General features: G+C 38.8%; 1 protein-coding gene across 1 annotated transcript in view; it reads left to right on the forward strand.

Moving 5' to 3' along the window:
• ME1 (malic enzyme 1) overlaps positions 1–17,066 on the forward strand; it is a 190,322-nt gene that overhangs the window by 13,500 nt on the left and 159,756 nt on the right. The window contains exon 2 of the mRNA XM_027057335.2: positions 14,595–14,728. Within this exon, the coding sequence (XP_026913136.1) occupies positions 14,595–14,728 (134 nt within the window). The remainder of the gene's footprint in view (positions 1–14,594; positions 14,729–17,066) is intronic.

A 17,066-nucleotide genomic window follows, 5' to 3' on the forward strand; every position in this document is an offset into this window, starting at 1 on the left:
AGAAAAAGAAAGCTTTTCTTGGCATTCTTTTTGTCTGCACTCAGTTGCACTTCTAGCATATCTGTTACTTTTTAGTCAAGGCCAGTTGATCACAGAGGGGAAAAAAAAGCCAGGCTGTACTGAAGGGCAAAACTCCAGGAAGCTCACTGTTGGTTTGGTGGTACCTGGGATTCAGGTCTTCTTCCCCTGCTCCTCTGCTGCCATTTACTTTTCAGACTCTTCATATAGCTTCCTGATGCATTCTGCACAAGGTTTATAGTTAGATTCATTGGGAGAGACAAGGTAAAGTATGCTTACACCATCTTGCACAGAACCAGAACCCTCAGATTGTTATTTTTAGGAGGTGAATGTGTGAAACTCAGTCTAACTTGGTCTTAAGTTTCAGGGGGAAACATCAGAGAATATGTTTTCCAATATATATTCACATATCTTCCTCATTTCACTGGGTACATATTTGCTACAGTAATTTTGGTAATAAAGGTCATTCTGTTGAAAATGATTTATGTAAAAATAAGAACATGACATAATTTGTAAAATTTCTACAGTCTAGGGATTTTAAAAATTCTTGGCCTTGTTGGTATTTGTATCCGTCTGTTTCTCTTCATGCTGTGATGGAGAAAATACTACAGAAATTACAAGGTTCACAATTCCTCTGAGGAGGTGGGTAGGGTTGTTATGCTGGTTTATATCATAGCTTTATCTTTTCACATACTTGCTCCTAGGACCTGGAATATAGTTAGTATTCTGTAAAAATTTGTCAAATGGGTAAATGATGGTTAATTGTTGACCTAATGTATAGTTCTGTTTTGCCTTTCAAATATGCTTATAACTTCTCCACAAGTTACATTCTACATTGTGGGTTAAATATGCTGTTGGGTATATGTTGGAGAATCCCTTTCCTTTAGTGGGTACAGGAATGACCACTATATCATTTACGACTTGGTTTTGGTACATATAACAGCAAGAACAACAACAGTAAAAACAAGTAACAGTGATTTGGTTAGGATGTAGCTTATTTTTCTTTCACACATGAAGGAAATCAGAGGTAGACCGTCTGGGCCTGTTTGGTGGGTCACAGAGTCATCAGGAACATTGCTGCACTTCCATCTTCCAGAACACTTCATGGTCCTGACTGACTATGGGTCTTAGATAGCATTTGCACATTCCAAGCTGGTTGCTGGAAGAAATGGGAGAAACACAAGAAGGGCCACCTTCCAGTGGAGTCCGCTAGCTCCCTTTAAGGAGCCTTCCCTACATCCTACACATCCCTTCCACTCACATTCATTGTTCAGAACTCATTCACAGGGCCTCTTTTATAGGGGAGTCTGGAATTTTAGTCATTTATCTGATACATTACCACCCAAACAATACAGGGACCTCTTACTGAGGAAGAAGGGGAGAATAGATGTTACGGGAAACAGCAGTGTCTGCCTGTACCCAGAGCTGCCAGAAACATAAGGATAGAGATTTAAGAAATGTAAATAAGAAGTATGGTTATATAGGTATATATTCTTGAGATTGAGATAAACGGTTCTTAATAGTTCTTAGTATTTTTAATAGCCTTACAGATTCACTGTGTAACAGCAAAAATATGAAGAAGTGAAAAGTTGGTCTCCCTTTCACTTTTGTGCCCCAGCTAGCTTGTTCCCCTTTCTAAACAGTAACTGTGGTTTCTAGCACTCAATATGTTTCCATTATACACTGGAAATATTGTATGACTTCTATTTATTTATTTACTTATTTGACAGTGAGCAAGGGAGGGGCGGGGGTGGGGGGGAGCGGTGGACAGAGTATCTAAGGTGCTGTACTGACAGCACAGAGCCAAATGCGGGGCTTAAACTCACCAACCCTGTGAGATCATGACCTGAGCTGAAGTCCGATGCTTAACTGACTGAGTCACCCAGTAACCCTTGGTTTATATATTTTTAAGGTTAATTTTCTTGTTAAATGTTACTGCTGTAGGGCATGGCTCAGATCTGCCCTTGGTGTGGCAGCTAGGAGGTGGTGTTACAAAGACAAGTGTTGCAGTTGAGAGTATCTTTGTGAATCATGCAGGGACGAGGAAGACAGATTGAGAATCTTGAGCCCAGGTTGAACCTTCTGTCATTTGCCTGGTGCTCAGCAACTGCTTCTGAAGCTCTGTTTTCTCTTTCTTTAGTGAGCTAGCCTCGGGATGGAGATTCCTCAATGTAGTGAATAACAAACATCATGGGTGAGCGCTGCTGACACACTTGCAGTGTTTTCATGAAATGGCATCACTAGTCAGGCAAAGAACCAGGTTTTCCCATTACTTTACCTGCCTATCAGGGATTTGCCTGCTCTGGTTCCTGCCTGTCTTCCCCAGGGTCACCTTGCATCGTTCTTCCCTTAGTTGACGTTTCCTTCCTTCTACTTTCTCCGAGAAGCCAAGCTGTTCTACGCTGGGGTTTGTGCCCCTGCCGTTTCCTGCACAGTCACCCTGAGTCTTTCACCTGGTCAGCTTCTACTCTTCCGTTTCTCCTTCAGATCTCATTTTATTTTACTTTATTTTATTTTATTTTTAATGTTTTTATTTATTTTGAGAGACAAAGTACAGATGGGGGAGAGGCAGAGAGAGAGGAAGAATCCCAAGCAGGATCTGCACTGTCAGATCTCACGAACTATGAGATCATGACCTGAGCTGAAACCAAGAGTCAGATGCTTAACCTACTGAGCCACCCAGGTACTTCCAGTTCTCATTTTAGTATCACTGCTTAGTGAGCTCTTCCCTTTCAAGCCCCTAAGTTAAGTTAGATAGTAAATTTTCCCTTTTCTTTCCCTGTACTTACCACAGTGTTATTTTATAATTATTTGTGTAGCTCTTCATGTAATATCCTGTTAAGCTCTCTAGATTGTTAGCTTCATGAGACTCTGGACCATATTTGACATAACACTGTTTCATTGGCTCTGTGCCTGCAAGCATTATAAGCATTCACTCAACAAATATTTGGTGAAAAATCTTTGGTGAGTGTGATGATTACTTTTATGTGTCATTTTAGCTAGGCCCCTGGATGTCCCGACATTTGGTCAAATATTATTCTGGGTGTGTGTGTAAGGGTGTTTCTGGATGAGATTAACACTTGAATTGGTAGACTGAGTAAAGCAGACTTCCCTACCTAATGTGGTTGGGCCTCATCCAGTCAGCTGCGAGTCTGAATAGTACAAAAAGGCTGACCCTCTTGTGACAAAGAGGGAACCCCTCTTGCTTGAATACCTTCAAGCTAGGACATTGATTTTTTCCCCTACCTTTGGATTTGAACTAAAACACTGGCTCTTCCTGGATCTTAAGCCTGCTGGCCTTTGGACTGTAACTATACTGTCAGCTCTCCTGATTTCTCAGTCCTTTGGGCTTGGTCTAGAACTACACCATTGGCTCTCCTGGGTCTCCAACTTGCCAACTTCAGATCTGGGGACTTGTCAGCCTTCATAATTGCATGAACCAATTCTTTATAATAAATTTCTTCATATATGTGATGTTTATACACACACCCTTTCATTCTGTTTCTCTGGAGACCCTTGAGCAATTCCGTGAACTTCACAAGCTCCCATAAAGTAACTAAGAGGAGACCAAACATTTTTGAAAATCTCAACTGTGGATCTGAAGTAAGAAAGCCATCTTGTGGTGTTTCTGGGAATATCATGTTGATATGTGAGATACATCGCTTAGACACTGAAGCATAGTTTTCTGCAACAGTTCCTATCTTTTTTTTTTAGGCTTTTTAAAAATTCCAGTTAGCAGACATACAGTGTAATATTACTTTCAGGTGTACAGTATAGTGATTCAAGACTTTTATATAACAGTGTTCATCACAGCAAGTGCCCTCCTTGATCCCCATCACCTACTTCACGCATCCCCCACCTACCTCCTCTCTGGTAACCATGTGTTTGTTCTCTATAGTTAAGAGTCTGTTTTTTGGTTTGCCTCTTTCTCTCTCTCTCTCTCTCTTTGCTTTTTTGTTTTGTTCCTTAAATTACACACATGAATGAAATCATACAGTATTTTTCTTTCTCTGGCTGACATATTTGGCTTAGCATTTTACTCTCTAGCTCTATCCATGTTGTTGCAAATGGAAAGATTTCATTCTTTTATATGGCTGAGTAATATTCCATTTTAGACACACACACACACACACACACACACACACACACCCCACATCTTCTTTATCCATTTATCAGTCGATGAACACTTGGGCTGTTTCCATAATTTGGCTATTGTAGATAATGCTGCTATAAACATTGGGGTACATATATCCCTTTGAATTAATATTTTTGAATTCTTTGGGTAAATATCTAGAAGTGCAATTGCTGGATTGTTGGGTAGTTCTATTTTTAACTTTGTGAAGAAGCTTCTTACCTGTTTTTCACAGTACCAGTGTCTGTACCAGTTTACATTCCCAGCAATAGTGCACGAGGGTCCCTTTTTCTCCGCATTTTCACAACACCTGTTATTTCTTGTGTCGATTTAAGCCATTCTGACAGGTGTCAGGTGAGATCTCGTTGTAGTTTTGATTTGCATTTCCCTGATCATAAGTGATGGTGAGCATCTTTTCATGTGTCTATTGGCCATCTGTATGTCTTTGGAAAAATGTCTATTCATATCTTCTGCCCATTTTTTAATTGGATTGAGTTTTATAAGTTGAATGTTGAGTTTGAGTTTTATAACTCCTGTATATATTTTGGATACTAACCCTTTATCAGATATGTTATTTGGAAATATCTTCTCCCATTCCATAGGTTGCCTTTTGTTTTTTTGTTTCCTTTGCTGTCTGCAATAGTTCTTAAAATATTTTGTACCAAAGTCCCCTTTGGAAATTTATATATATAATAGGCTTTGTGTTAGGTAATGTTGCTCAACTGTAGGCCAATGTAAGTGTTCTAAGCACATTTAAGGTAGGTTAAGCTAAGTTATAATGTTTGGTAGGTTAGATGTATTAAACGCATTTTTGACTTAATGGTATTTTCAATTTATCATGGGTTTGTCAGGGTACAACCCTGTTGTAAAGCTTATTAAGACCCTGATCCATCTTGACATTTTACTAGGTACTATTCAAATATGAATATCACAGTTCCTGTTCACCAGAAGCACCTAGACCTTGGGCAGGGTAAAACAGTGCTTCAGCAGAAATAATGGAGTGCAAAGTTCCATGATAGAAGTACATGATGTTATGGGAGTACATTGGAGGACATCTCATAATCCAGAGAGGAGGAGGAAAAGCCTTTTTGAAGATCGTCATCATTCAGGATAGGCAAGGGACATTTACAAATTCATGTGTAATTTAATTGGTAATGTGTTGAATTGCCATCTAATTTTTATACTCTGTAGAACCTTTGATTAGCTCAAGGAATTAAGAAATCATGGGGCGCCTGGGTGGCTCAGTCGGTTAAGCGTCCGACTTCGGCTCAGGTCATGATCTCACAGTCCGTGAGTTCGAGCCTTGCGTCGGGCTCTGGGCTGATGGCTCAGAGCCTGGAGCCTGCTTCTGATTCTGTGTCTCCCTCTCTCTCTGCCCCTCCCCCGTTCATGCTCTGTCTCTCTCTGTCTCAAAAATAAATAAAAACGTTAAAAAAAAATTAAAAAAAAAAAGAAATCAAACAAAGGGGTGCCTGGGTGGCTCAGGTCATGATCTCATGGTTCATGAGATTGAGCCCCATATCGAGTTCTATGCTGACAGTATGGAGTCTGCTTGGGATTTTCTCTCTCTCTCTCTCTCTCTCTCTCCCCGCCCCTCCCTTACACATACACTCTCTTTCAAAATAAATTAATAAACATTTAAAAAAAGATAAACCAAACAAAGGCACAATAGATGATTACCTTGCAATCCTGATGTTCCGGTTCACTATATGAATAATCACTACACATACTATCATAGGCATACCTGGAGGATTTTGTCTAGGTCACATATATTACACTTTTTAGAATAGTGTAAATGTGCATGTGATTACTAGGGACTCTACTGGCAATAGGTATTACCCATTTGGTTTGGATTATTCATACACAGTTCAATCAAAGATCTGAGATCTGGCTTTTTTTTCTTTTTTTTTCTGAAATCATTTGTGTTCATTTGTAGTTTCAGTAATTTACTAAGAATTACCAGTCTGGTTACTTACCAGGTACTTTTACTGGTTTGGTGACTTTGTGAAATTTACCTTAAACCTTCCTTGGGGACAACAGCACTCCATCTTGCTGAAAGAATTTTAAAATCTTTTTTTTTTTTTTTTAATGTTTACTTATTTATTTTGAGAGAGAGAGAGAGAGAGAGAATGCGAATGTGTGTGTGTGTGTGTGTGTGCATGTGTGGGGAAGGGGCAGAGAGAGGGAGAGAGAAAGAATCCCAAGCAGGCTGTGTGCTGTCAGTGCAGAGCCCTGTGTGGGGCTTGATGACATCAACTGTGAGATCATGACCTGTGCCGAAATCAAGAGTCTGACACTTAACAGACTGAGCCACCCAGGTGCCCCAAGTTTTTAAATCTTACTAATGATTGTAAGAGCTATGTTTGGAAAATATAGTATTGCTACTGATGGTTACTAATTTCTCGGCCTTACAAGGAATCTGTAGGAACTGGGTTTTAAGTGAGAAATACTTAAACTATTTAGTTAAACCTCTCATCCAATATTTTAAAAATCCATTGGCACAAATCAAAGCCACACTGATACTACCTCACACCAGTCAGAGTGGCTAAAAGGAACAAATCAGGAAAGTACAGATGCTGGCGAAGATGTGGAGAAATGGGAACCCTCTTACACTGTTGGTGGGAATGCAAACTGGTGTGGCCGCTCTGGAAAACAGTGTGGAGGTTCCTCAAAAAGTTAAAAACAGAACTTCCCTATGACCCAGTAATAGCACTACTAGAAATTTACCCAAGGGATACAGGAGTGCTGATGCATAGGGGCACTTGTACCCCAATGTTTATAGCAGCACTTCCAATAATAGCCAATTTATGGAAAGAGGAATGGATAAAGAAGATGTGGTTTATATATTAAATGGAATACTACTTGGCAATGAGAAAGAATGAAATCTTGCCATTTGCAGCAATGTGGATGGAACTAGAAGGTATTATGCTGAGTGAAATAAGTCCATCAGAGAAGGACAGATCTCAAATGTTTTCACTCATGTGTGGAACTTGAGAAATTTAACAGAAGACCATGGGGAAAGGAAAGGGGAAAAAAATAGTTTCTAACAGAGAGGGAGGGAGGCAAACCACAAAAGACTCTTAAATACAGAGAACAAACTGATGGTGGATTGGGGGGTGGGGGAGAGGGGAAAAATGGGTGATGGGCATTGAAAAGGGCAATTGTTGGGATGAGCGCTGGGTGTTGTTATGTAAGCAGTGAACCACGGGAATCTACCCCAAAAAACAAGAGCACACTTCACACACTGTATGTTAGCCAATTTGACAATAAATTATATTCATAAAAAAGTAAATGAAAATCCACTGGCTCTCTTAGGTAGAGGTGTTCTTTCTTTTTATTAATTAAGCAAATGTGTCACTTAAACTACAAAATAGTTATACTTGCTTATATCCTAAAATACGTAGATGAAATGAATTTTAGGTGTTATGGTTATGGTATTTTGCTGTAAATTTTAGGGTAATGAAACCAAATGTTTTTTTTTAAAGAAGCTGTTGTTAATATATTATTGGTTGTAGCTAATTGATTTTATGCCTCTTAAAGCAGATGATCATGAGAGAATTTAGTTGCACAGATTCAAAATAATCATTTAAAAACGTGCCTTGGAAATGTGTATTCTATCTGGCTGGTGGGTTTTGAAGAAATAAGGTTGTGTACCACCAAAAAAATTCTAGAAGTCATTATCTATGTTTTCAATTAGAATTAAATAGATCAATATCAAAGAGCAGTATTTGGCACTATGGAAGATCTGGGGGAAGAAACCATTCAGTAGAATGTGTCCAGGACAAATTAGTATCACTTCTCTTTCTGTAGTTATAAAATATGCATATAAACTATGTTAATACATCGTTGAAAATATTGACATATAAAGGTACAGCTCACTTTGATCTCTTTATTTCAGAATAATAAATAATAAAAACAAACCTTACAATGAATACATTTTATAATGAATTATACATAAATAGATTACTTAAAGATATTTGTGATTTAGACAGTGTTTTCCTTTTTGCCATTTTGCTTGATTACTTTGAGTCCTTATTCAGGGAAAAAAACAAGGCAAATTACTGAAGCTCAAACATTAAAGATGGTTAGTGCAGAATTCAGAATGTATCTTTTCTGTTCTTATGGTAATTGTTTCTGATAAATTACTTAGGAAAAAGTTTCTTTCTCAGTTACCATGCAAGCACAGTTTTTAATAGAAGTCTTGTTATGCCAGGAATTTTGTTTTCATTTCTGCTTGATGGTCTCAGTTTTCTCAAGAAGATATACATAGATCAATTAGTAGAGTCCAGAAGAATAGTTGTCCTGTGTGCTGTCCTCAGCAGTGAAACAGCATACCATTCTGCTGTCTAGGGATCTAGTCCAAAGGTTTTTTAAGGAGTGGTGAAAGTAAAAGAAGGACAGAAAATGAGAAAACCAGGGTTGAACCTTGGGTGTATGAGAACGCTATTAGGGAATTAGAATTATAGGTGGTCTGGAAACCTAATATATGTATAGACATCTAAACTTTTTAACTACATGAAAGACTCAGTAGAAAGCAAATGGAAGTTAGAAGCTGCATGTATACTTGGGATACACTGTCCTTTGTTGGATAGGCCCCACAGCATAACCCTAAGGTAAAAATTCTTTGAAACAGATACTTGTTACATCAGCTTTTAATAAGGAGAGTGCATTAAGATAGTGTTTCACTGTATTAAGCTAGCGTTTAATAAGGAGAATGTGTTAAGCTACTGTTTGTAAGTTCTACAAAATATATATGAATATGTCTCTGTTAGTACGAAAAAATGAAACTTAGAGCCAGGATTATTAAATGGTTCAGAATTCCACTTACCATTTGCTGCATACTTTCTGGAAAGCCGCAGGTTGGTAGGAATCACCTTGATGTGTCATTCTTAAAAACTGTGGTTTAAACAAAATCATGCCATATATATTTTTGAATTTTCAGCGATTTTAAGATTTAAGTTTGCTTATGTGTTAACTTTTTTTTTTAATTCATAAAGATCAGTAATAGAATATGAACCTAATCATAGGACTTTAACCTGGACCAGTTCCCAAATTTTTAAGCCGTAGTTTTTTTGCTTTGTTTTGTTTTTGGTTGTTGTTTTTTCAGAGTCAAATTGACACTATTATGCCATAGAATATTTGGTTAACAGCATATGGGGGGTTGTAGTTACTAAACATGAAAGAATATCAGAAGATAGCCAGATGGCATTGCCATTCACATGGCATGCAATATGGGAGACCTGTTAGGTCAGACCGACATTGGAAAATTTATGTAAAAAGACTGGCTAATATACCACTAAATGACTAAGTGCCATTATTAAGTGAACACAGGAGAATATGTTAGTGCTTCTGATAATAAGTCTTATTCTCATAATATTGATAATTTTTATTCTTGGTTTGGAGGCATATTTTCAAGGTGTAATATTCAGAAATTTACTGATTCTTTACATATGTTCATGTATTTTTGAGGCTCAGTTTTACTCTAGCTTTTTTCCCATTTTTAACTTACAAATTTTTCATTTTGAGCAAGAGAAAAATTTATTGAATTTTTCTTTCTTTTTCAATTACATTACTGTACATAATTCTGTTTAGAAAAATTTTTTTTAATGTTTATTCATTTTTGAGAGAGAGAGAGAGAAAGAGAGAGAGAGAAAGTATGAGCAGGGAAGGGGCTGAGAGAGAGGGAGACACAGAATCCAAAGCAGGCTCCAGGCTCTGAGCTGTCAGCACAGAGCCTGATGTGGGGCTCAAACTCACGAACCGTGAGATCATGACCTGAGCCAAAGTCTGACACTTAACAGACTGAGCCACCGAGGCGCCCCTACATAATTCTGTTTTATTCTGAAGAGTTATTCATGACATTATGTTTTTTTTTATTAAATTTTTTTTAACGTTTATTTATTTTTGAGACAGGGAGAGACAGAGCATGAACGGGGGAGGGTCAGAGAGAGAGGGAGACACAGAATCTGAAACAGGCTCCAGGCTCTGAGCTGTCAGCACAGAGCCCGACGCGGGGCTCGAACTCACGGACCGTAAGATCATGACCTGAGCCGAAGTCGGATGCTTAACCGACTGAGCCACCCAGGCACCCCTCATGACATTATGTTTTAAAGGATCAGTCTTCCCAGATATTGCTTTAACAGGTGAAGTATGCTTTCCATTTTACAATTACTTTTTTTTAAAACAATATCCCTTACTGATTGCTTTTAATTTTAAACTTAATTTTACCAGAATTAATATGCTAATCAGTTTCCTCAGCAGCAGTTGTACTATTTTTTAAAATTTTAATATTTCTCAGAAGTTAAATATTTAAAGCTTTCCATTTTGCTTATGTAGCAAGTTACTGAATCCCAGTTATGTCAGGTACTTTTAACATTTATTTATTTTGTTTAAATTTTAATTAATTTAATTTATTTTAATTAAATTCAATTAACTTTAGTTCATATACAGTGCAATATTGGTTTCAGGAGTAGAATTCATTGATTTCTCACTCATATACAATACCCAGTGCTCATCACCACAAGTGCCCTCCCTTAATACCTATCACCCATCTAACCCATCTCCCACCCAACTCCCCTCCAGCAGCCCTCACTTTGTTCCCTATCGTTAAGAGTCTCTTTTGGTTTCTTTCCCTCTTTTCTCTCCCTGCCTCCCACCCTGCCTTTCCATGTGTTCATCTGTTTTGTTTCTTAAATTCCACATGTGAGTGAAATCATGACATTTGTCTTTCTCTAATTGATTTATTTCGCTTAGCATACATTCTGTCTCCATCCGTGTTGTTGCAAACGGCAAGATTTCATTCTTTTTGGTGGCTGAGTAATATTCCATTGTCTGTGTGTGTGTGTGTGTGTGTGTGTGTACATATATACATACCACATCTTCTTTATCCATTCATCAGTGGGTGGACAGTTGGATTTGCCATAGTTCAACTATTGTTGATAATACTGCTGTAAACATTGGGGTGCATGTAACTCTTTGTATCTGTATTTTTTTCTATTTTTAATTTCTTGAGGAACCTCCATACTGAGTGGCGGCACCAATTTGCATTCCCACCAACAGTGTAAGAGGGTTCCCCTTTCTCCACATCCTCGCCAACACCTCTTGTTTCTTGTGTTGTTAATTTTAGCCATTTGGACAGATGTGAGGTGGTTATCCCGTTGTGGTTTTGATTTGTATTTCCCTGATAATGAGTGATGTTGAGCATCTTTTCATGTGTCTTTTAGCCATCTGGATGTCTTATTTGGAAATGTATCCATGTTTTATGCCCATTTCTTAACAGGGCTGTTTGATTTTGGGGTGTTGAGTTTGATATGTTCTTTACACTAACCCTTTATCAGATATATCATTTGCAAATATCTTCTCCCATTCTGTAGGCTGCCTTTTAGTTTTGTCGTTTCCTTTGCTGTGCAGAAGCTTTTTATCTTGATGAAGTCCAAATTGAGTTCATGTTTGCTTTTGTTTCTCTTCCCTTGTCTAGTAAGATTTTCTCTGGTTGAGGTCAAAGAGTTTGCTACCTGTGTTCTCCTCTAGGATTTTGATGGTTTTCTATTTCACAATTAAGTCTTTCGTCCATTTTGAGTGTATTTTTGTGTATGGTGTAAGCAGTGGTCTAGTTTCATTCTTTGGCATGTCACCGTCCAGTTTTCTCAACATCATTTGTTGAAGAGACTTTTTTCCATTGGATATTCTTTCCTGCTTTGTCAAAGATTAGTTGACCATATATTTGTGGGTCCATTTCTGAGTTTTCTGTTTCATTTCATTGATGTATGTGTCTGTTTTTGTGTCAGTTCCATACTGTTTTGATGACTACAACTTTGTAATATATCTTGAAATCCGGAATTGTGATGCCTCCAGTTTCACTTTCCTTTTTCAGGATTGCTTTGGCTATTTGGGGTCTTTTGTGGTTCTATACAAATTTTAGGCTTGCATGTTCTAGCTCTGTGAAAAATGCTAGTGGTATTTATTTTTATTTTTATTTTTTTGTTTAATTTTGAGAGAGAGAAACAGAGCACAAGCAGGAAAGGGGCAGAGACAGAGGGAGACACAGAATCTGAAGCAGGCTCCAGGCTATGAGCTGTCAGCACAGAGCCCTATGTGGGGCTCAAACCCACGAACCATGAGATCGTGACCTGAGCCGAAGTCAGACGCTCAACCAACTGAGTCACTGAGGCACCCTGCTGGTAGTATTTTGATAGGGATTGCATTAAATGTGTAGATTCCTTTGGTAGTATGGACATTTTAACAATATTTGTTCTGCCAATCCATGAGCATGGAATGCTTTTCCATTTCTTTGCGTCTTCTTCAGTTTTTTCATAAGTCTTGTATGGTTTTCAGAGTACAGATCTTTTACTCTTTGGTTAGGTTTATTCCTAGATATCTTACTGTTTTTGGTGCAGTTGGAAATGGGATCAATTCTTTGATTTCTTTCTCTGTTGCTTTGTTATTGGTATATAGAAGTGCAACAGATTTCTGCTCATTGATTTTATATCCTCGGACCTTGCTAATTCATGTGTTAGTTCTAGGTACTTTTCTAAGCACTAAAAATGGAGCAGTGGAAAAGAAAAAAAAACCCAGACAAAATCCTGACCTCATGGTTTTGCATTGTGGTTGGAGACACAAACCACTGATAAAAAAGCAAATGGCATGCAGAAGGTTCTAGCAATACCACGAGTGTCTCCTGGTGCCTACTGGAACTCCTAGGCAAAGGACTGACAGGCTGCACTCTCTGCTGTTCTCTAGGCATCCAGGAGAGAGTGGTTGGGCCAGCCACAGCTGAACACTATGGATTATCATTAGGAAAGGGCCCATCGAGCTCCTGGGGAACAGAACAGCTCCAGAGGACCCCCAACTGAACTTGTAACAATGGGGCATTTGCAGTCATAAGAGTGGCTGCTAGTGGAGAAAAATATCTGGAAACTGGACACCACCTGTGCTGATAGCACTTGGGAGACCTTCTGCTGAGAAGTCAAGATTGTATACAGCTTCTCATTCTGGAGGTTCTGGAGCCATCACTCCCAGCTAGCCCTTGTAGGCAACTTAGAGTGCTCCACTATGTGTCATTCAGTGGACTAATCTATTTGACTTTCTTCAGTCTGTTCCCTGACCCAGAAGTTTAATTAAACATAAGGCTTTTTCATCAGTGACATGAATAAATGGGCCTATTAATATAAAAAATAAGAAAGAAAGAGTTGCTCATCTGTTGACCTCCTTCACCTACTTTCTGAGGTTCAATGTGTTCATTTCTCAACAGTCAGGGTCTGTCATCTACCTCTGGGATGAACCAAATTGTCTTTTCCCCTGAGTAATAAACCTTCTAAAGACTTAGGAATCACTGTTCTACCATTGCAAGAAACTTTCAGGGGCAGAGGAGGATGGCTGTAGAATCACCCATTACAAAGTCAGTGGACACATGTCTACCCATCCAAGCTATCTTAAGAAGCGTCAGTAATGGTCATAATGAGTGAACCCAACCATCATCATTTTGGTGCACTTTTGCCAGACCCAGAGAAACAGTTGTCAGTCTAGTCAAAGAAGTGTTTTGGGCTTCGGTAGCCCCAGGAGGAGTCATCTCCAGGGGAATGGCTCATCCCATTCTTCCAGATTAATGACTACTGGGGTTTCTCTGCTACTACTTCCCCTCTTATTATATTCCAGCAAATCTCTTCAGTCCATTCTGGGTTTTTGTATCAGCCCATCAGTTATATTTTGTTACTTACTTTTGAGCTTCATGTTTTTTACAGTCAGTGTTCATGTAAACAGATAGATAACATAGTATAAAATAATAGGGTTCTAATGGACATACTGGCTGAGTCTGGAGAGGCTTTAGAGAGGCATTAGAGAGGAGGGAGCATTTAAGGTCAGGCTTGAAGGACAGAGAAGCAGAGAAAAATTTTTGTCCGTGGTGTCATGAAAGAATAAAAGGGTGTGGTATGTTTAGGCAATGGTGAGAAAGTTTGTGTAGCTAGAAATGTAATAAGAACAGTAAGAGATAGTTTGGGGGAGCAGTGTTGGGTGTGTCAATTATATATAAGGCATTTCCTGATCTATTTTATAGGTTGAGGAACAGCAGGTCATAGGTGGTTCATAATTTTAAAATGTTCATAATTTAAAAATCTCTTGTAACGCCTATTCATTTATATATTTAATGACAGTAATAATATTTATGTCTTTCATTTGCATATCTTCACATCATTTTCTCCATTACCTAATTTCAAACCTCAAATATGAATGACACAGACCTGAAAATATTATAGTACTCTAATATATAAAGATGAGGAAACTGAGGTATTGAGAGATTACACAGTTGGATGGACTTGTTTAGGCAATACCAGATGTTCTGATTTTTAATTCCATATATTTGTTGGATTTTAAGTGTGTGTACATCTATAGTTTTTGGTTATTATTCCCTTTAAATTACTGTTTGTTTGTTTTTTTTCCTCCATAGGACTTGGCTTTTACCCTGGAAGAGAGACAACAATTGAATATTCATGGATTGTTGCCACCTTGCTTCATCAGTCAGGATATCCAGGTTCTTAGAGTAATTAAAAATTTTGAGCGTCTGACCTCTGACTTTGACAGGTAACATATTCCTGAAGATGATTTTTATGTTTCTCTTAGGCAGTTGTCTATTTTTTTATTGGATGAGGAAGTTAAAATATTTAGTGATTTGGACAGAGTAGTCAAGTTTGAGAAGAATTTGCCTAGAAATACAATGATGTTTTTAAAAAAAATTACCTTCAGTAGCAGCATTTGAATAATATAAATTTTTCTTTTCTAAACTATATCCTCAGAGAGACCACTTTTCTCTTGTGATCAAATGGTTGCTATAAAGGTGAATTATCAGGAAATGCTATTCTAAAATATATGTATTTTTTATTTTGAGATAGAGTGTGAGCAGGGGAGGGGCAGAGAGAGAGGGGACAGAATATCTGAAGCAGGCTGTGAGCTGTCAGCACAGAGCCCGACAGGGGGCTCAAACTCATGAACCGTGAGATCATGACCTGAGCTGAATCGGATGTTTCATTGACTGAGCCACCCAGGCACCCCAGGAAATGCCATTCTGGACAGAGCAAAACAGGTCATAGTGGCTTTTAGTCAGACTTTAAGTTCATTGTAGATAAAAGCATACTTTTTCAACTTCAAGCTTGGTTCTAACACTACTGCAGATTTGGGTCACTTACTTTTAGAATTCAGTTTCTGTGTCTGCACAAAGGTAAAAGTAATGTTTTCCCTACCTTTGGAATTAGAGAGCCCTTGGTTGGAATTCTGGCTGTATTTCATGAGCAGTGGGGCCTTGAGCAAATTGCTGCAGCCACTGCCATGACCACTGTACATGCCTGGCCCTGTGGTTTTGACCTGGCCCTTTCTTAATAAGGTGCTGAAACCCTCCAAACCTCAGGTTTTTAATTTGTGGATTAAAAGAAGTGACAGTTCTTTGAAAATATTGCTGCAAAGGTTAGAAGAGGTAGCAGACCAGTACCTAGTAAGTATTCGTATTAGGGTTCTCCAGAGAAAAAGTACTAACATATATACAACATACATAACCTGCTGGTTCTATATAGATTGATTGATTGATTGATTGATTGATTTTAAGGAATTGGCTCACATGATTATGGAGCCGAGGTAAGTCCTAAATCCGTAGGCTGACTGGCAGGCTGGAAACCAAGGGGAGAGTTGCAGTTCGAATCCAAAGGCAGTCTTTGGCAGGATTCCTTTCTGCCGTGGAGTTGAAGAGATTAATAATAATAATAATGAAGTAGCAGTCCAATTTCCCTTTGGTAGTCAGGATCAATCACCCCATCCCAACCCACCCCAAAAGAAAAGTAATTCTTTCCTTTGCTTGTTGATTCAGAGGCATATGGTGCCCAGAGTGGCTAGCAGTGGTTTTAACTTCCAGTTCAGTGAAATCATTGTCTCCTGGTAGAAACATTCCTCCCTTTGGAACTAAGACTTCTAGGCCGGCAGAGCGTAAGTTCACAGGGACAGGAAGCAGAAATTTTGTTAGTCACCGGAATGGGGGGGGGGGTCATAGTGGTGCCACTTTTATTTCCATCCTTTGGTTCGTTGACCTGTGAATCCTGGCTATAGGAGAAATAGCACCATATATTGGACACTGATTCAGAGTATAGCTAGCATTCTGCAGAACCTTGCCCCAGCTTTGCAAGGTGTTGCCACCTACCTCGTACTGTAACTGAGTCACCAGAAGGCCATTCTACCATTCTGTCAAGCCAGCTGCTTCAGGATGGTGGGAAACATGGTAAGACTAGTGAATTCCAAGAACATGGGCCCATTGCCACATTTCATTTGCTCTCATTTGAAGTAAGTTCCTTGATTAAAAGAAATATTGTGTGGAATACCATAGTGGTGTTTAAAGCATTCTATAAATCTGTGGATTGTAGTTTAGCCAGAGGTATTCTGTGCAGAGAAGGCAAATTTGTATCCATAGTAAGTGCCTATTCCAGTTAAAAAAAAAAAAGCACCACCCCTCCATGATGGAAGCAGTCCAGTGTAATCAGCTTGCTGCCATGTAGCTTGTTGGTCATCCCTTGGAACGGTGCCATATCAGGTGCCCAGCATTGGTCTCTTCTGCTGGCGCATGGGGTACTCAGCAGTGTCTGTAGTTAGATTGGTCTGGTAAGTGGAAGTTCATGTTGCTGAGCCCATGGATAACCTCTATCACTGCCATGGCTACTTTTCATGAGCCCATGAGCTTCCCAGGGGCAGCTGAGGAAGGAAGCTGATCCATTTGCCTAATGTGTATGTTTGCTGTTTCTTGAACTCCTTTACAATCTCTTTCATTTGTTCTGTTAGTCTTTCCTTCAGACTCAAATGTTCTTACTTTACATTCTTTTCCTGGGCCATTTACCTCTACCGTGTAAGAGCTAGTCACATTCATGTTTTTACCATAGACTGTTCC

This window comes from Acinonyx jubatus, chromosome B2 (genome assembly GCF_027475565.1).
Source record: "Acinonyx jubatus isolate Ajub_Pintada_27869175 chromosome B2, VMU_Ajub_asm_v1.0, whole genome shotgun sequence".
In the NCBI taxonomy this organism is placed as follows: domain Eukaryota; kingdom Metazoa; phylum Chordata; class Mammalia; order Carnivora; family Felidae; genus Acinonyx; species Acinonyx jubatus.